Genomic DNA, 20,489 nt, shown 5'->3' on the forward strand with positions numbered 1-20,489 from the left:
TTCGAAACAGGGAGTAAGGCTCCTAAACATGGTCTTCTTTTCACCTCTTTCCATCTTTTGTCCCCTCTAGCCCCACCCCAACCCCTCACTCCTGCAGCATAGGTTTACAAAAACATCCATAGCCACTGATGATCAACTACAGTGAAGTTCTGTACTCAGATTAAGACCGTAACCAATAGCAAAAGAAAAAAGACACCAAACACAAAAGTCCAATTCATTCAAAATTTGCAGTAAAACAAGGCTATTTTTGAAACTCTGGTACTCTCACTTTTCCCTAGCATCTCCCATTCACTAAAGTTTGGTGGATGGGACAAAAAAAAAAAAATCAAAACCACATTCTATAAGTAAACTCCTAAAGGAAGAAGAATGCAAAACCTGTGATCTTAATGACAGCACTATGTAACCCACACACTACAGCTAATTGTACATCTCCCCACAATAATCTTTATGTGCAATATGTAAGAGAAAAGGATCTTTAGAAGAGTGAGTGTAAATGAAGGAGACATCATAAAAAATGGTGACCAAAAGATGGGGACTTAGTGACACGTTTCTTTGCAATTCCCTAGTTCAGAGGTTCTCAAACTTGTCTGAATGTAGCAATCATCTAGGGATTTTTTTAAAACATCCAATGCCCAGGTCACACCTCAGACCAATTAAGTCACAATCTCTGGGGTTGGGTGACAAACACCAGTACAAGTGATCCTTGAACATGGGTTTAAAGGCACAGGTTCACTTATACATGGCTTTTTTTCAATAAATATATTGGAAAATTTTTTGGATATTTGTGATAATTTGAACAAACTTACAGATGAACCACATAGCCTAGAAATACCAAAAAATTAAGAAAAGGTGGCTGGCTGGGCACCATGGTTCATGCCTGCAATCCCAGCACTTTGGGAGACTGAGGCGGGTGGATCATGAGATGAGGAGATCGACACCATCCTGGCTAACACGGTGAAACCCCATCTCTACTAAAAATACAAAAAAAAAAAAAAAGCCGGGTGTGGCAGCGGGCGCCTGAAGTCCCAGCTACTCAGGAGGCTGAGACAGGAGAATGGCGTGAACTCAGGGGGCAGAGCTTGCAGTGAGCCAAGATGGCACCACTGTACTCCAGCCTGGGCGACAGAGCAAGACCCTGTCTCAAAAAGAAAAGAAAAGAAAAGAAAAGAAAAGGCTAGCCGTGCCATGAATACATAAAATATATGTAGATACTAGCCTATTTTATCATTTACTAACATAAAACATAAAAAGTTAAAATTCATCAAAACTTATAAACACAAACCATATAGCACATCATTCATAGTTGAGAGAAATGTAAACAAACGTAAAGATGGGCCAGGCACAGTGGCCCACATCAGTAATCCCAGCACTTTGGGAGGCTGAGGCTTAAGCTCAGGAGTTCAAGACCAGCCTGGACAACACAGAGAAACACCATCTTTACAAAAAAAAAACAAATAATTAGCCAGGTGTGGTTGCCCACACCTGTAATCCCAGCTACTTGAGAGACTGAGGTGGGAAGATCACCTGAGCCTGGGAGGTTGAGGTTGCAGTGGGCCAAGATCATGCCACTACATTCCAGTCTGGGCAACGGAGTAAGACCTGTCACAGGGGGAAAAACAAGGTGTAGTGTTAAATCGTAACTGCACACCAAATTAACTGCAGCACATACCGTACTACGTAGTAATCTCTTTGCCACCTCCTCTCGCTATTATCGTGAGTTCAGATGTTGCCGAGTATCCACTTAAAACGCCATGTGACACTAATTATCTCCACATGAGCAGTTCATCGCCCCAATAAATTGCCTGTCACAGTACAAAAGGATCTCTCCCAGTTCTTATGTATTTTTTGTTGTGGTTAGTGCCATACCACAAACTTTGAATAACACCATAGGACCCAAATGAAGTGCCACTAGTGATGCTGGAAGTGATGAAAGCTCCTAAGAAGCAGAAAGGAGTCATGACATTACAAGAAAAAGTCAAATTGCTTGTTACATACCACAGACTGAAACAGTGGCTGCCAGCCATTTGAAAAGGAATGAATCCAGCTTAATCCATTGTTTTAAAAAAAAAAATGAAACGAAACTCATTAACCCATTGCCACAGCTATGTCAGCAGGCATGAAAACTTTGCACTTCTTGCAAACTACCTTTTTTCTTGTTTTGAAAATGCAGCTTTTATGTGGGTAAAGGATTGCTATAATAAAGGCATACTTATTATGTCTAAAATCATTTGAGAAAAAGCAAAGTCATTTCATGACAAGATCAAACAAAAGGAAGGTGAAAAATCTAAAGCTGAAGAAGTTAATGCCAGCCAAGGATGGTTTGATAATTCGAGAAAAAGATTTGGCTTTAAAATGTCAAGATAACAAGAGAAGCAGCTTCTGCCATCCATAAGTCAGTAAACAAGTTCCCAGCTGCCATTAAGTAAATTATTGAGGAGAAAGGACATCTGCCTGAATAGGTTTCTAATGTAGATGAAAGTGCCCTATTCCGGGAAAAGAAAAATGTCACAAAGGACATTTATTAGTAAGGAAGAGAAGCAGGCAAATCCTTCACAGTATTCATGACAGAGCCAATCAAGAAAACCATAAAAGAGATTGTGGATGTGGGGGAGGGGGGGAAAAAAGTTGGGGGTGAAGGGTTTCAAAATATAAATCTTAAATTCAAGAGCTGACACCACACCAGAAGAATTAACAGAAGACAACTTAGTGAAGATGAGTGCTTCCAAACCAATGTCAAATGACAAGGGAGAAGATGTAGAAGAAGGAGTGCCAGAAAAGAAAATGACATCAGACAATCTAGCAGAAAGGTTCTGATTATTAAAAACTGCTTTTGACTTCTTTTATGATGAGGACGCTTCTACAATATGGGCACTGAAACTAAAGCAAATGGTGAAAGGATTGGTACCATATAGAATCATTTTCAGAGAAATGAAACAGCAAAAATGTGAGACAGAAATTATGATATATTTCCACAATATTACACCATGTGAGCCTGCTTCTCTTGCCTCCCCTTCCACCTCCTCTACTTCTTCTGCCTCTGCCACCCCTGAGACACCAAGACCAGCTCCCCTTTTTTCTCCTCTTCCTCAGCCTACTCAACCTGAAGACCTTTATGATGAGCCACTTCCACTTACTGAATATACGTTTTCTCTTCCTTACAATTTTCTTAATATTTTTTCTCTAGCTTACCTGATTGTAAGAATACAGTATATAAAACATTTGCCGGACGCAGCGACTCACGCCTGTAATCCCAGCACTTTGAGAGGTCAAGGCAGGCGGATCACATGAGGTCAGGATAACATGGTGAAACCCTGTCTCTACTAAAAATACAAAAAATTAGCCGGGTGTGGGGGCGTGTGCCTGTAATCCCAGCTACTCAGGAGGCTGAAGCAGGAGAATCACTTGAACCCAGGAATTGGAGGTTGCAGTGACCTGAGATCACGCCATTGCACTCCAGCCTGGGCAGTGACACAGCAAGACTCTGTCTTGAAAAAAATAAAAAAATAAAAAAATAAATAAAAAAACACATAAATATATGTTAATACATATCTTAACACACATACAAAGTATGTGCTACTCAACTGTTTATGCTATCATTAAGGCAGCAGCAGGCTATCAGTAGTTAAGTTTTGGGGAAGTCAAAAGTTATATTCCGATTTTTGACTGCACAGGGCGTTGACACCCCTAACCGCCACATTGTTCAAGGGTCAACTGTATTTGTTTAAGCTCTTCAGTAATCAGGTGATTCCAAAGTGGACAAACTGGGGAACCCATGACCCTCTCACATACTTAAAACTATGCTTGGCATAGAGTGGATGCTCAGTTAACGACTTGTCACAATTACTCAAAGTATTAATATACACAGAAATGCAAGGATGACCAAAACAGTTTGCCATTCTAATGATGGCTGGGGGATGGGGAAGGGCAGGAGAAAAAAAGAAACAGAAATACTATTTTTCTCTTTGCACTACAAATCTTTGTATGAATGCTATGCTCACAGATTGAACATTTAAATGTCAGGTTAACATAAGAGAAAAAAATTCTCATGAATCATCCTGTGAAAAATGAAAGCAAACCCTAGAATTTAAGAATCTTCTAGAGCTATGGTTTTGTGGGTGTGTCTTATGTGTGGTGATTTTTTTGTTTTGTTGCTTTAGTTTACTTTTGGAGGCCACTAGAGGCATCCAACAGTAAACAATTAAAATGAGTATCTGCAAACAGTATACCAAGAAGCAGATTAAACAAAACAGATTACACTGACTAAAGGGTAAGAGCGTCATAAGTCACATAACATGACTTTAGAACCAAAACAAATGACACTGGAAGGAGAGTATCCAGGAGATCATTAGTGAGAAACACTTGCATCATCTAAGAGCAATTTAATTAGGATAGAAATGTTTAATGCCTGCTCTCTAAGATGCTCCAAAGCAGCTATCATCAAACCTGACTTCACATCGGAGTCATCTTGGAAGTTATTAAAACTCCTGATACTCAGGCAAAGCCTAGACCAATTAAACTTCTAGGGTGACACAGGACATCAGTACTTGTTAAGGCTTCCCAGTAGATTCTAATGTGCAGGCAAAGTTGAGAATGATTGTTCTGAGGAATCACAACATTAAAATAACACTTTAAGGATTCTAGCTGGAAATTTTAACAACAAAAACCATTTTTTAAAGATTGCTTTTTTTTTCCTATTACAAATATATCAAAATAGAATCTATAACACTATCTGAGTCAAAAATAATGGGTTAGGCCCAGCACAGTGGCTCATGACTACCATAATCCCAGCCTCTGGCAGCCCAAGGTGGACAGATTGCTTGAGCCTAGGAGTTCAAGACCAGCCTAGACAACATGACAAAACCCATTCTCTACAAAAAACAGAAAAATTAGCCGGGCATGGTGGTGCACGCCTGTAGTTCCAGCTACTTAGGGGGCTGAGGTAGGAGGACGGCTTGAGCCTGGAGGTCAAGGTTGCAGTGAGCTATCATCTCACCACTGCACTCCCACCTGGGCGACAAAGTGAGACCCTGACTAAAATAAATAAAAAATAATAACAACAGGTTAAAGAAGTAAATTCAGAAGATAAGCTTCAACACACAAGGAATTCTATGTGGGTAAGACCACACACCATTCTGAAAATCCAATCTTATCATGGCTTTACAGAAGTGAGAATATAATTTTTTACCATTAGGAAATGATCCAACAGCAGCAGAAGGAACACCAGCATATATTCCACGAAAACCACCAGCCTTATTAAATCCTTGGGGACTCTGCAGCCTGGTTTTAATGGTATCCAGAGGAAATAATATCAAGTCAACAGAAACACCTGCTACCCCACCAGCCTTTGAAAACAAAAGAGGGAAGAAAAAGAAAAAAAAAAAAAGGTTACAACAAAATAAGCCCTCTGCCACTTGGGGGCAAAGATAGGAAAAAGACAGTCTTTAAAGCACATTTCTCATTCCTTTCAGTCCACAACTTCTGCAGCACAAAGGACCTTCAGTCTAAATCTAGAAGTTTTCCTGAGAAAATAGCCATTATTGTGCTATATTTTTAAGTTGTAAACTTTATATTAAATTTTCTTTTTAAATCAAATTTTAATAAAAAAATTTTTAAACAAAATTTAAATTCATTGTTAATACAGTACTCACATGGTTCAAAAAGCTAAAAAAAAAAAAAAAGCCAGATGTAATGGCTCATGCCTCCCAGCAGTATGGGAGACAGAACTGGGAGGATTACTTGAGGCCAGGAGTTCGAGACCAGCCTGTGCAACATAGTGAGACATCATCACTCCAAAATTAAAAAATTAAGCTGGGGATGGTGGCACATGCCCGTAGTTCCAGCTACTTGGGAGGCTGAAGAACAAGGATCACTTCAGCCTAGGAGTTCAAGGGTTCAGTGGCTATGATCCTGCCACCGCACTCCAGCATAGGTGACAGCAAGACCCTGTGTCTTAAAAACAAATAAATAGCCAACAAGAGCAACAAATAAACTTCAAAAAAAGGTCAACAGCTCAAAGTCTCCTTCCAACCTTGTTCCTAATAACTCAGGTAAACCACTTTTATTGGTTTCTTGCTGTATACTTCCAAAGTTACTTTAAACATACACAAGCATGTATGAACATATAGTTTCATTTTCTTTAAAAAGAAAAGATGATGTACAATATGCACTATTCAGTACTTTGTTGTTTTTTTTTTTAACAATTTATCTTTATCTTTTCACATCAGACCAAATGTTATACTGTTGTCTTAACCAATAAGCAGTGAATCCGAATTGACTCCTTTCAGACTGGAATTTTGAAACAGCTTATGAACTCTGTGAATCTGGATCTGTATTTTAATAATCACACATCTAAGAACTCATATAGTATTCTCTTCGGCTTTAAATGTCTTTGAAAATTCCTTGATAATTTTTTAATCAAGTGAATAAATTGATTTTTTTTAAAGAGCTAAATTTCTGAAGCAAATTAAAATCTGGCCCAAACTAGTCATCTCCCAAGAGATACCATGTTGCTTTGGGGAAGCTGTACTTTAAAAACTGATTAATTCCTGCTAAATGGATTTTGGGGAAAAAAAAACTGATTAAGAACTAACTCTGTACCTCATGATTATAGTGACACGTATGTAGAATATGTTTAAACTCATTACACCTTAGTCAAAGAAAACAAATTGAAAAAATATGAACACAAAGAGCATCAAAGAAAGGCTAATACGTATGAATCCTTACATGTGTGATTATTAAAATACAGATCTAGATTCACAAGGATCATTAGTTGTTTCAAAATGTAGGTCTCAAAAAAGTCAATACACATGCACTACTTATTAGTGAAAAAGACAAAAACACAACATTTGTTCTGATATGAAAAGATCACCCAGATCTAAAGGCATCATTTAAAGATGTGAGTTAAAATCAGTTTACAGTAGGCAGACAAATGCACTATAGAGGAAACTTTCCTATACAATTTTTTAACTGAATTGCTAATTTTTGCTATATTTTGAAATCAGAACCATGTGAATTCAAATTCAAAAAGTAAAAATATACATTTTTAAACTATACATTTCATGACAAAGGAAAAAAAAGAATCAGTATTATTCAAACATACAACCGAAGTTCAAACTGATTATTTCCATCCTTTAAGTTCACAAAGCTTAGTACCTAGCAAATACTATCTGCTTTACTTACCGCTCACCATAAAACCATCCCAGGAGTTAACTGGAAAAATGAAATACTTTAATGATAAATCCAATACCTATTTTCAAATTAACTAGCACAGGTTATTAAAAATTAATTTACACTAGACAAGTACATTACTACAAATGGTAATACTATACTTCACGATCAGCCCAAAGACATGAAAGAAGCCCAAAGGCCCTGAAGTTCTACATTGCAAATTACCTAAGAAGACGTCACCCAAAAGGGCACAGAGATGTGCCAGTAGAGAAACCAAGTAGTACCAAAAGAATATCCAATAATGTGGGATTTCTTTCTGGACATAAAGGTGGCCTTCCCTAAGTTACGGCAAAAAGTTCACAAGTAATGCAGGAAAGCAAAAAGGCCAATCGTCAAAATTCTTCTTACTTCTTGTTTCAGGATTTTTATAAAATTCAGTAAGTAGAGCCAGGCACGGTGGTACGTACCTGTAATCACAGCTACCTGGGAGGCTGAGGCAGGAGGATCGCTTGAGCCCAGGAGTTTGAGATTACAGTGAGCTATGATTGTGCCCATGAATAGCCACTATGCTTGCCTGGGCAACACAGGGAGACCTCGTCTCTAATAATAATTTGGTAAGTAAACATTTTGCCTGCCTCTTCGTTTTCTCAAAATACAGAGAGAATAGAATCCTGGTGAAAATGTCTCATGTGACTAGATTATTTAAAAACATGCTGCACTTCCCTCTCATTTTCTCTTTAATCTTAGGAGAGGATTCAGAGAAACACTATCTACTGCTAAATTTTAATCAATAATTACTCTTTTAATCCAGTTGGCTACTTTACATGTATTGATTATCTAACCTTTCTTTCATCACAATTCTTAACTTCTGAGGAAAAAAATGACCAGATTCAATCTACTTGTCTGGTAAAACATGACTCAAGGATTACCAATCGCTTCTATCGATTTCAAACTTCTATTTAACTCAAATGTCATTTAAATTCATGAGACTGAAAAAAAAAAAAAAAACCCGCTAACAGAGAACCTGAAGAATAAGAATACCTATATATTTAGCCACACAACCACATACTTCAGATTTAAACAAAAACCTTAATGCCTATATCAATATTGTTTTGTATGTAAATAAGTAAAAAATATATAAGCCAGTAACAACCTAATTATAAAGAACTCTATCAAACTCTTATTCTTTGGCCTGAAAATTTTATTTTGTTATAATCATTTATCAGAAAGTTATCAGGCAAGTGATTCGTTTCATAATTTATGATAGCTTATACTGAAAAATTCTAACTAGAAAAAATCCAAAGAAATAGGACATAACCCAGATAACCAGCAAATCTTGCTAGAGCATCACAATGTATTGAGACCTCAATATCTTATAGATAAAATACATGTCTCTACCTTAAGTTAATAAATGTATGAAGTGTTGGCAGGCTGTAGAGAGGAAGTGCCTAATTAGTGCTCTGCAACTACTCTGAGAAGTGATAGGTCGGAATTACATGCCATAAAACTTTTTTTCTCAAAAGGAGGAGGGCACACCATAAAAACAGCATCACCGCTGTCCCTCCAGGACAAAACCGAATCATCTGCGTAATTTAACTAAGCAAAATCAACACAGGTCACGGGCCTAAATGACAGCTAAGAAGAACCAGCCTTAATATTAACATGGCTTCTCAAGGGAAACACTTCCCAGACAGTCTCGGTTTCCTCCACAATGAAGTGGCCACCCATGACCTGAGTCACCATCTTCCTCACTGCAGAACTGCCACTTCTGTTTTCTGACATACTTGTCGCCTTCCCTACTGCCCATTCCTTCTCCCTGCAGTGCTCGCTGCCTCTCTGTACTAATCATTTTCATAAAATCCAAATTTCATCTTGCCACTCTCCAGCCTATAAATCTTCCAAACTTTCCAACAGCCCCGAGGATGAAGAAAACCCTAGCACAGCCTTCCAGGCTCTGGAAATTCTGGAGCCCCTCCAGCTCCCAAAACTTGTAGTATGTGCCCTTTGCTCAGTCCTTTCTTTCCACCTGGATCTTTTCCTCTAAATCATCTGATCTTCCTCATTTCAAGGACTTCATACAGATGTCCCCTAATCTCCAATTCAGGTTTAGATCCTCTTGCCAAGCACTGAACACAATTTTAATTACATAGTTTTGTCTCTGACCATTTGTTCAGTACCAGTCCAATTAAACCATAAGATCTTTATCTGCTTTGTTTACTAATATGTTCCCAGCACCAGCACATATTAATGGGAGGCACTCAATGGCTCTAATAAAGGGTTACTATCTATATTTTAGAAGGCACTAAAAAGGTACACTGAACTTTTTTTAAAAATAGCAAAAGACAGGATCAGGCAATTCCCAAAAGAAAAATATAAATGACTAACAAAAATTTGAAAATATGATTCTCCATCATTAATTATCAAATAAAAACAAAATGTTTTCCCAATTAGAAAAAATTTAAAATATGAAGAATGGGTATGGGCACTGTTAATGAAAACATTACCATAATCTACTGGAGGACAATTTGGCAAAATGAACATTTTAAATTATCAAACCCTTTGACCCAGTTAATTTTATTTCTAAGCATTTCTTCCATAGAAATAAATGCACAAATATACAAGAATGTCTACTACACCACTTCTGTAATAATAAAAAAATTGAAAACAGCCTCAAAGTCCATCCACTGGGGTCTTGTTAAGTAAATTAAGTTATACACAAATAATGAATTGCTACACAGCCTTTAAAAACAACAAGGTAGGCTGGGTGCAGTGGCTCATGTCTGCAGTCCTAGCTGCTGGGAGGCTGACATGGGATGCTCACTGGGGCCCAGGAGTGTGAGATTGCAATAAGCTATGATCACGCCACTGCCCAGCACCCCAGCTTGCGCAACAGAGCAAGATCCTGTCTCTAATGAAAAAAAAAAAAAAAAAAAGGTCAATCCATACTTATTGGCACAGAAACATACACTATATTCTTAATCAAATTAGCTATAAAACAAAACATGCTATATAATCCCATCTTTAAAAAAGTGTAACTATTTGTATATGCATAATTAGAAATCTGGAAGCATAAACAGTAAATTGCTAGAAGTTATTGCCTCTGTGGAAAGACGTTCAGGATGAGAAATATTATTACTATCTTGTTAATCTTTTATTTGCTCAAGTTTTGTAATGAATATTACAAATATATAAAAGCTAAGCCATTCAAAATTAATGCTTCCCCTGGAAAAAAAAAAAAAATCTCTAATTTACTGGTTGTACTTGATACATAAAAGCCACTCAGCAAATGGTAACTAAGAACCTCAACCCACTGACCCTAAGCTGCCTCCTCTGCAGCTTCACCCTCTATAGACCTTGGAGTTTTCAACCAATCTGACTACTCGAACATCTCAAACATGTCCTGAAACAACTTCTTTGAGATGGAGTCTCGCTCTGTCACCCAGTCTGGAGTACAGTGGCATGATCTCGGCTCAGTGCAACCTCTGCCTCCCAGGTTCAAGCGATTCTCCTGACTCAGCCTCTGGAGTAGCTGAGACTACAGGCACACACCAAAATGACTGGCTAATTTTTATATTTTTAGTAGAAGCAGAGTTTCACCCTGTTGGCCAGGCTGGTCTCGAACTCCTGACCTCAGGTGATCCACCTGCCTTGGCCTCCCAAAGTGCTGGGATTACAGGCATGAGCCACTGCACCCAGCTGTTTCCTTAAAAATTCTCATTCCTGTGCTTTTGCTTAGGTTTTTCCCTCAATCTAAAATTCCTTCTTTTTTTTTTTTTTTTTAAGACAGAGTTTCGCGCTTGTTTTCCAGGCTGGAGTGCAATGGCACGATCTTGGCTCACCGCAACCTCCACTTCCCAGGTTCAAGCAATTCTCCTGCCTCAGCCTCCTGAGTAGCTGGGATTACAGGCATGAGCCACCACGCCCGGCTAGTTTTTTGTATTTTTAGTAGAGACGCGTTTTCTCCATGTTGGTCAGGCCGGTCTCAAACTCCCAACCTCAGGTGATCTGCCCACCTTGTCCTCCCAAAGTGTTGGGATTACAGGCATAATCCACCACGCCCAGCCTAAAATTCCCTTCTAATCCTTGTCTCCTGCCTGTTGCAGCCAGTAGACCACCATCACCTCCACCTCAATACATACACACATGCACACACATGCCCCTGACAAAATCCTCTTGGTTCTTAAGCTGCAACCCAAAGCCACATTCCTCATAAAGCCTTTCCCAATTTTCCAGTCAGAATTAAATGCTATGTCCTTGACTCTAGCATATAACGTTGTTTATATTTCGCTTTTGGTACTAACCATGATGTCTGACATGAAGATCCTTCAGAGTAGAAACCAAATCAGTCAGTCACCTCTGTCTTCCTAAATATCTAACCCAGTGTCTCTTACGTAGCAGGGTTACTAAAATAGAAACGTGGGATGATGAGATAACACTTTGTAAAAAGATGAAATGTTCACAAAAAATCTTGCAGTCAAGCACTGCTCGGTGGTCCCTGTTCTGGTCTGCCACCGCACCTGTGACAACCAAAAGCCAGGGTTAGCTACTAGCTGCTATTCTTCCCAGCATTCCCCAGCCGCCCTGACCACTTTGTAGAATATTCAGGGGGACTTCTCCAGAAACCTCTGCTTACTATTACCTCCTAATGGAAAGAACTGTGATTGCTCAGTTTTGTTTTGTTTTGTTTTAGTGAGAGTATTCTCAAGAATACAGTAATAATGGTTCCAGAATCTGACTTGATTATTCTTCCATTTCTCCAGGAATTATTTCAAATTAAGTACTGCCTAAGAACACAGCTTTGGCATCAACGAGATATAACTTCATTTTCAACTTGGTCTTTGTATTAGTCTGCTCTCACACAGCTACGAAGAAATACCCGAGACTGGCCAGGCGCGGTGGCTCAAGCCTGTAATCCCAGCATTTTGGGAGGCCGAGATGGGCGGATCACGAGGTCAGGAGATCAAGACCATCCTGGCTAACACAGTGAAACCCCGTCTCTACTAAAAAATACAAAAAACTAGCCGGGCGAGGTGGCGGGCGCCTGTATTCCCAGCTACTCAGGAGGCTGCGGCAGGAGAATGGCGTAAACCCGGGAGGCGGAGCTTGCAGTGAGCTGAGATCCAGCCACCGCATTTCAGCCTTTCAGCCTGGGCGACAGAGCGAGACTCCGTCTCAAAAAAAAAAAAAAAAAAAAAAAAAAGAAATACCCGAGACTGGGTCATGTATAAAGAAAAGAGTGTTTAGTTGACTAACAGCTCCGCATTGCTGGGGAGACCTCAGAAAACTTACAATCATGCCAGAAAGCAAAGGAGAAGCAGGCACCTTCTTCACAGGGCAGCAGGACACAGTGACTGAAAGAGGGGAAATGCCAGACACTTATAAAACCATCAGATCTCATGAGACTCACTCAACATCATGGGGGAAATCGTCCCATGATCCAATTACCTCCACCTTTGGTCTCGTCCTTGACACATGGGGATTACGGGGATTACAATTCAAGATGAAATTTTGGGTGGGGACACAGCCAAACCATATCAAGTCTTCTTAGTAGAACTATTTAACTTCTCCAAGCCTGTGTTTCTTGACACATGAAACAGGGAAAAGAGTACCTACACTTCACAGTTTTTGAGAATTAAATAAATGAGAACTAAACACAATTAGATGAACCTGTTATACGGTTAGCAAAATGCCTGGCCCTTAATCAAATATCAATAAACAGGAACTATTATTTTTAGAATTATGTTACTATAAACATCCTTCAAAGCTTGCTGTTACCAATACTGACATGCAAATACTAAAAACCATGCAAAAGCCTAGAGTACTTTACCAAAGACTGAAGATGACATTCCTATATTCAACTCAACTGACAAATTCATATATTAAAATCTGTAAATCCAAATTTTCACTAGCAATAATGAATTAAAAGCTCTTTTCAAATTCTGCTCTCTGGACAAGAATCCCCAGTGAACTGACTCAACAGAAACCAAATCATGCAATGCATGACAGGAACATTCAGCATCAACTTCAAAAACTTAAGAGAAATACTAGTGTTCAAATTGCTTTATGATTCTTGTATTCAAACTTATATGTTAATTTTTTAAGTAAACTATAAAATTGTACCTATATGACCTCAGCTATGAAAAAGTTGCATACACACTTTTAAAGTGCTCAGTAAACAGTTAAGTTTTACCAGCAAGTGGAATTACATAATTAAGTTTTGTATAGCATCTGCCCCCTACTAGACTCTAAATCCATGAAAGTGGGGGACCATATTTTTGAGGAATTCAACTCCAAATAACAGAGCAAAGGCCAACAAATGTATCTGGTTAGGCATGTAAAAGCTGCCTTGTGGGGGGTGAGATAATTGTGGGTGAAACTTTTATCTTTCCTTTATTTGGAATTTAATTAACGTTACTCAAATTTTGTCTGTATTACAAAAGATTTAATATTTAAAGCAACTTTCAACATGTAGTAGTAAGGTTTGGAAGTGGTAACAAAAGCACATTAACAAGTCACTTACAGCTAAGTTATCAAATACTAAAACTTCCCAAGTATATCTTTCTTAAACAGGAAGAAAAATGAGAAAAAAAGGTAGTCCCATCTCTGGGTACTAGAGATGCACAAAAAAATGCCTCCATCACAGCGGTGGTTCTCAACTGTGGTCCTTGCATATTGGTAGTCTCCAAGCAGTGCTTTGCATGCTCCACGGGCTGAGCAAAATTTGGAATATACTTGTGTTTAGGTAATTTTTTGCTCAACACAAAAGCAAGCAAAAAGGGAAGACTTGCTCACTCTGACATAAATGCCAAAAAGAAACAAGTCACACAAGTCCTGATAAAGAGAAGCATAATTCTCAATTTCTTATAAATTTGGAGATAATCTTTACTTCAAAGATACCCTTTACTACAAATTGAAAACTAGGAGGCCACTATCCAGAAAAGATATGAGACAAAACAAGAACAACAAAAAAACACAGAAAACCTCTTTTAATAGTATACCCAATACTTCATTCATATTACCTTTCTTCACTCCACCCAAGAACCCCTCCCATCATAACCCATATTGTTCTCCTCAAGTCTCCTACTGCCTGCCAGTGGTTCTCAGCAGAAGTGTAGGTCCAGTGAGAAGACACCCAAGTATTATGAAAAAGTTCCCCAGATGACAGCCAAAAATCATCTCACTAAAAACAGGAAAAGGAAAAAAAAAAACAACACTACAAGTGGTCCTCACTTTGCATGGTACCTACATACATTAATTTCAGTTACCATGATTTACTTAAATAACATGAATCTCCCAATAACCCAGGGCAAATTTCAGTTACCACAGCATATTAACTATGAGTAACTGGATAAAGGGTAAATGTTACCACTTGTTCAGTCTACAAATCACAATGCAATTAACAGAAGTCACTGCATATTACTCCGTTCATGCACAGACAGCAAAGTAAATAGTTGTGTTACCTCATCTCCCAGTAATAAATGTACAGGGCATTTTATAAAAATAGATAGAAAATTGATGAACAAAGATGAAAATGCAAAAACAAAATGCAAAGTGGTAACACAAAGTTAAATGAAAATCAAACATAAATAGTGGTACAGAAGAAACAGCTGGCCATGGAAATACTCACACTGCTGTCATTAATCTAGATAAGTAACTAGAAAAACTAAGTGAGAGCAAACTTAACATAAATGAGGAAAGTAGTTGCAATGAAAAGGATGAAAATGTCCCGGAGTAAGTTATGCCAGCAAGTCTTCACAATAAAGGAACTCACAACATGGAAAGCACAAAAAATAAAATGTTAGAAGTTGATCCGAACTGAGAAAGCAGTATGACAACTTGCCAAGGCATAAAAAGATGCTTCATCTGTAATACATAATGAGAACACAAGCAAATGTTCAAACTACTATTGATAAGGTTTTGTCCAAAAAATTAAGTTATTAATGTTTCTAATGTTTTTAATTACAGTGTACTAAGTAAATATCAGCTTTGCAACTTTTCCCCTATATATTTACAACCAAAGCGTTTTTAATGTTTTGACAAAAATTCTTAGGGTCAGCCAGGTGTGGTGGCTCATACCTGTGAAACCTCTCTCTACAAGAAACCTCTGCCTACAAAAAAAAAAAAAAGTTCTAAAAATTATAACAACAGCATGGGCTGAGCTCAGTGGCTCATGCCTGTAATCCTAGCACTTTGAAGCCGAGCCAGGAGGATTGCTTGAGGCCAGTAGTTCAAGACCAAATCTGGTAACATAGCAAGACCTTGTCTCTACAAAAAAAGAAACTTTTTAATTAAAAAAATTAGCCAGGTGTGGTTGGTGCATGTCTCTAGTCCCAGCTACTCAGGAGGCTGAGGTGAGAGGATCACTTTAGCTGAGACAGTGCCACTGCACTCCAGCCTGGGCAACAGAGCAAGACCTTGTCTCAAAAAAATAAAAAGAACACATATGAAATGGTTTGGCTCTGGGTCCCCACCCAAATCTCATCTTGAATTGTAGCTCCCATAATTCCCACATGTTGTGGGAAGGACCTGGTGGGAGGTAATTGAATCATGGTGGCAGGTCTTTCCCATTCTGTTCTGGTGATAGCGAATAAGTCTCATGAGAACTGATGATCTCATAAAGGGGAGTTACCCTGCACATGCTCTCATCTGAAGCCATGTAAGACATGACTTTGCTCCTCCCTTGCCTTCTACCATGATTGTGAGGCCCCTCCACCAGCCATGTGGAACTAGAAGTCCATTAAACCTCTTCCCTTTATAAATTACCCAGTCTTGGGTATGTCTTTATCAGCACTGTGAGAACAGACTAATACAGTAAACTGGTACCCAGACTAGGATGCTACTATAAACATACCTGAAAATGTGGGAGTGACTTTGGAATGGGTAACAGGCAGGGTCTGGGACAGTTTGGAGGGCTCAGAAGACAGGAAGATGTGGGAAAGTTTGGCACTTCCTAGAAAATTGAACGGCTTTGACCAAAATGCTGATAGTGATATGGACAATAAAATCCAGGCTAAGGTGGGCTCTGATGGAGATGAGGAACTTGTTGGTAACTGGAGTAAAGGTCACTCTTGCTACGCAAAGAGACTGGCAGCATTTTGCCCCGCCCTAGAGATTTGTGAAACTTTGAACTTGAGAGAGATGATTTAGGGTATCTGACAGAAGAAATTTCTAAGTGGCAAAGCATCCTAGACGTGACAGAGCATAAAAGTTTGGAAAATTTGCAGCCTGATGAAGTGGTAAAAAAGAAAAACCCATTTTCTGGAGAAAAATTCAAGATGGCTGCATAAATTTGCATAAATAACCAGGAGCCAAATGTTAATTGACAAGACAATGGGGAAAATGTCTTCAGGGCATGTCAGAGACCTTCATGGCAGCCCCTCCCATCACAGGCTCGGAGGCCTAGGAGGGAAAAAATGGTTTCCTGGGCTGGGTCCAGGGCCCTCCTGCTATGTGCAGCCTCAGGACTTGGTGCCCTGTGTCCCAGCCATGGCTAGAAAGGGCCAAGGTAGAGCTCAGGTCATGGCTTCGAAGGATGCAAGCCCCAAGCCTTGGCAGCTTCCACGTGGTATTGGTACTGTGGGTGTGCAGAAGACAAGAACTGAAGTTTGGGAACCTCTGCCTAGATTTCAGATGATGTATGGAAATGTCAGGATGTCCAGGCAGAGGTGTGCTGCAGGGGCAGGGCTCTCCTGGAAAACCTCTACTGGGGCAGTGTGGAAGGGAAATGTGGCTGTCCCAATAGGGGAGTCCCCACCAGGACATCACCTGGTGGAGCTGTGAGAAGAGGGCCACTGTCCTCCAGACCCCAGAATGGTAGATCCACCGACAGCTTGCACCCTGTGCCTGGAAAAGCCACAGACACTGAATGCCAGCCCATGAAAGCAGCCAGGAGGGGAGATGTACCCTGCAAAGCCACAGAGGCAGAGCTGCCCAAAACCATGGGAACCCACCTCTTATATCAGCATGACCTGGATGTAAGACATGGAGTCAAAGGAGATCATTTCAGAGCTTTAAGATTTGACTGCCCTGTTGAATTTCAGACTTGCATGGGGCCTGCAGCCCCATCATTCTGGCCCATCTCTCCCATTTGCAATGGGTGTATTTACTCAATACCTGTAACCCCACTGTATCTAGAAAGTAATAAACTTGCTTTTGATTTTACAGGCTCATAGGCAGAAGGGACTTGCCTTGTCTCAGATGAGACTTTGGACTATGGACTTTTGAGTTAATGCTAAAATGAGTCTCAACTTTGGGGACTGTTGAGAAGGCATGATTGGTTTTGAAATGTGAGGACATGAGATTCAGGAGAGACCAGGGGTGGAATGATATGGTTTGGCTCTGTGTCCCCACCCAAATCTCATCTTGAATTGTAACCCTTATAATTCCCATGTGTTGTGGGAGGGATCTGGTGGGAGGTAACTGAATCACGGGGGTGTGTCTTTCCCATGCTATTCTGGTGATAGTGAATAAGTCTCACAAGATCTCATTGTTTTATAAAAGGGAGTTCCCCTGCACATGTTCTCCTGTCTGCCACCAGGTAAGATGTGACTTTGCTCTTCCTTTGCCTTCCATACCATTATGAGGCCTCCCCAGCCACGTGGAACTGTGAGTCAATTAAGACTCTTTCCTTTATAAATTACCCAGTCTTTGGTATGTCTTTGTTAGCAGCAGTAGAACAGACTTACACAATGTAATCCTACCACCAAAAATACTTAAGTGTTATTTTGGGGTATTTCAATCTGGCTTTTTTTCCCCATGAATGGAATAGGTTTTAACATAGCTTTAACTAAGCACAAGTAAATGTACATATATGCAATATTTTCCTCTTAATTTTATCTCATAAGCATTTTCTATGTAATTATAGTACATTCTCTTCACAAGCACTATTTTTTACGGCTGCAGACTAGTCCAAGAAATGGGTTTCCCATTGTTTGCCTAATTCTTCCCCTCTGTCCCATGTTTTAGTAGCTTCTGTCTTTACTGAGTTAAATGTTATTAATATAAATAGCTTTAGGTTGCTAATACTTAGCTCCAGTTGCTTTCCTAAAAGTATACACTGATCAATGTACTATTTGAGGATTTTGTTTCTGGATAGCCCACTCTGTGCTCCAAATGAAAACTAACATCCCAGAGGCTCACTACTTATTCAGTCCTCTTCATGAAGCTTTAGGAAGGGAGCATTTCAATGTCTGCTACTTGCCAGGCTCTGCTGTGCATGTGTAATGTTATCTCATTTAATTCTTCAAATCCAAGTTTCAACACTTCAGCAATCATCTCGGCTATTCATTCATTCAAAGTAGTACTGAGTGCTTATATAGTGCCAGGTACTGGTAACACAGTAGTAAGCAAAACCAAACTCCCTCAGGAGTGTTCACCCTGTCTCAAAGGCACTCCAAGACATTAAAAAGTAGCCACTCCATTTCTGTACTACTCTGATAACAAAACATTTCAATAGCTTCCATTACACTTCAGAAGAAATCCAAATTATTTTCCCTAGCCCACAAAGCCCCACTTCAGCTGGCTTTGCCTATCCCACCCATACCATCCCCTGCCACGTTATCCTTACCCATTAGGCCTCACCACTTGAATACGCTAAGCTCTTTCCACTTCAGCCATTCCCCATGACTGAACCTCCCACTCTGATCATCAAAAATTCAAGCCCCTTCCCATCTTTTAGGTCTTAGCCGAAATGTCACCTCTTCATGGCTTTCCTTGGTCACTCCATCTAAGAGGTTCACCAATATTTCCCTACTCTGTCACATCTTCAGTTCATTTCTTTCCATAGCACTTATTCACTGCAACTGTTTTGTTGGCCTTTCTTCCCTACTTGAAATGGGGTTATCTGCCACTGTATCCACAAAGCCTACCACAATACCCAGTGGGCAGAATACATGGAAATTCAACCATGTGCTGAATGAATAAAATGTTTTTCCTTTACCTGGAATGATATCTAGTTTCTTGAAACTTCCACCTATTGATGCTAATTTTACTCTCTATAAATACATTGGGAAAAAAGTATACTGCATGTGTATCATACTTTGTAATTAAGTATATACTAAATCCATTATTTTGTTAACTGCAGCACTCACCTGTGTTTTAGCAATTGCAAACTTTGCTGACTTGAGAGTATCAAGAAGCAGATAAGGGCACGACTCCCAAGTGACATCACCTGGGTTGGAATATGAGCTCCAATACTTATACACACGAAATGGATCTCACTTGTGTGATTTTGAACTAGTTATCTAACCGCTTGGTATCCCAGTTTCCTCATTTGGAAAATTAGGATAAGACTTCAATTATTGTGAGAATTAAATGGGATAATGTATGTAAAGCGCTTACCCCAGTTCCTGGTACAGGAATGTTAGCTGACAAACTACTACTGCTGTCTCACCAGCTAGACAGGAAAGCTCCTTAAAAGCGGTAACATTGGCCGGACGCGGTGGCTCACGCCTGTAATCCCAGCACTTTGGGAGGCCAAGGCGGATGGATCACGAGGTCAGGAGATCGAGACCAGCCTGGCTAACACGGTGAAACCCCACCTCCACTAAAAATACAAAAAATTAGCCGGGTTTGGTGGCGGGCACCTGTAGTCCCAGCTACTCGAGAGGCTGAGGCAGGAGAATGGCCTGAACCCGGGAGGTGGAGCTTGCAGTGAGCCGAGATGGCGCCACTGCACCCCAGCCTGGGCGAAGAGTGAGACTCCGTTTCAAAAAAAAAAAAAAGGCGGTAACATTATTCTTTATATTTCTAAGACCTACCTTATACAAGTTTCAACAAATCTAGATTTAAAGCTATCATCCTACAAGTCTGGCTAAGACATCCCTACTTCCATATATTCCCCTAACACGCTGAACCTAGCCCACCTGTTATTTATCCCAACAGTCATTTTACTATTTTGTCTCCAACACCTGACCCTTAGGAGCAGGTATATCTTGTTCACCATGCTATCCTCAATACCTGCAACACCAAAATTTGATAATTCAGTGAATAAATCACTGTGGGCCTCCATTTTCCCTATGAAAATCATTTTTAAAATTATTTATTGTCTGTCACTGCCCATTCCACACAATGAAAACGTAGGCAGCCAAACTCTGTCTTGTGAACTGCTGTATCTAATATGCCCTACTGGAGGCTCCAAAATATTTGGTAAAGGTGTTTTTTTTTTTTTTTTTTTTGGTTTGTTTTTGTTTTTTTCTGTTAAGACATGTTGATGCTTGTAGTTTTCTGCTACGGAATTAAATGCTAAGCCTGTCTATTGACTCCGCAGCGTTACTGATGAGCTAGCTATGTGTGCTCATCAATATTTCTCCAAAGCCTAGGCA

The 20,489-nt window shown here is 39.6% G+C and overlaps 1 protein-coding gene across 5 annotated transcripts in view; it reads right to left on the bottom strand.

The window, feature by feature from the left end:
- The window catches only part of SLC25A26 (solute carrier family 25 member 26), a 167,847-nt gene that overhangs the window by 139,943 nt on the left and 7,415 nt on the right, over positions 1 to 20,489 (bottom strand). For 3 of the 5 annotated variants that reach the window (XM_025375302.1, XM_025375306.1, XM_025375301.1), the window contains one exon: positions 5,186 to 5,342. The exons of 1 other annotated variant lie outside the window; for it this stretch is intronic. In XM_025375302.1, the coding sequence (XP_025231087.1) occupies positions 5,186 to 5,342 (157 nt within the window). Of the gene's footprint in view, positions 1 to 5,185; positions 5,343 to 9,988; positions 10,076 to 20,489 lie in introns of all 5 variants that reach the window. One more of the 5 variants, XM_025375305.1, reaches the window with a different exon arrangement.

The sequence above is a fragment of the Theropithecus gelada genome, chromosome 2 (genome assembly GCF_003255815.1).
Source record: "Theropithecus gelada isolate Dixy chromosome 2, Tgel_1.0, whole genome shotgun sequence".
Classification (NCBI taxonomy): domain Eukaryota; kingdom Metazoa; phylum Chordata; class Mammalia; order Primates; family Cercopithecidae; genus Theropithecus; species Theropithecus gelada.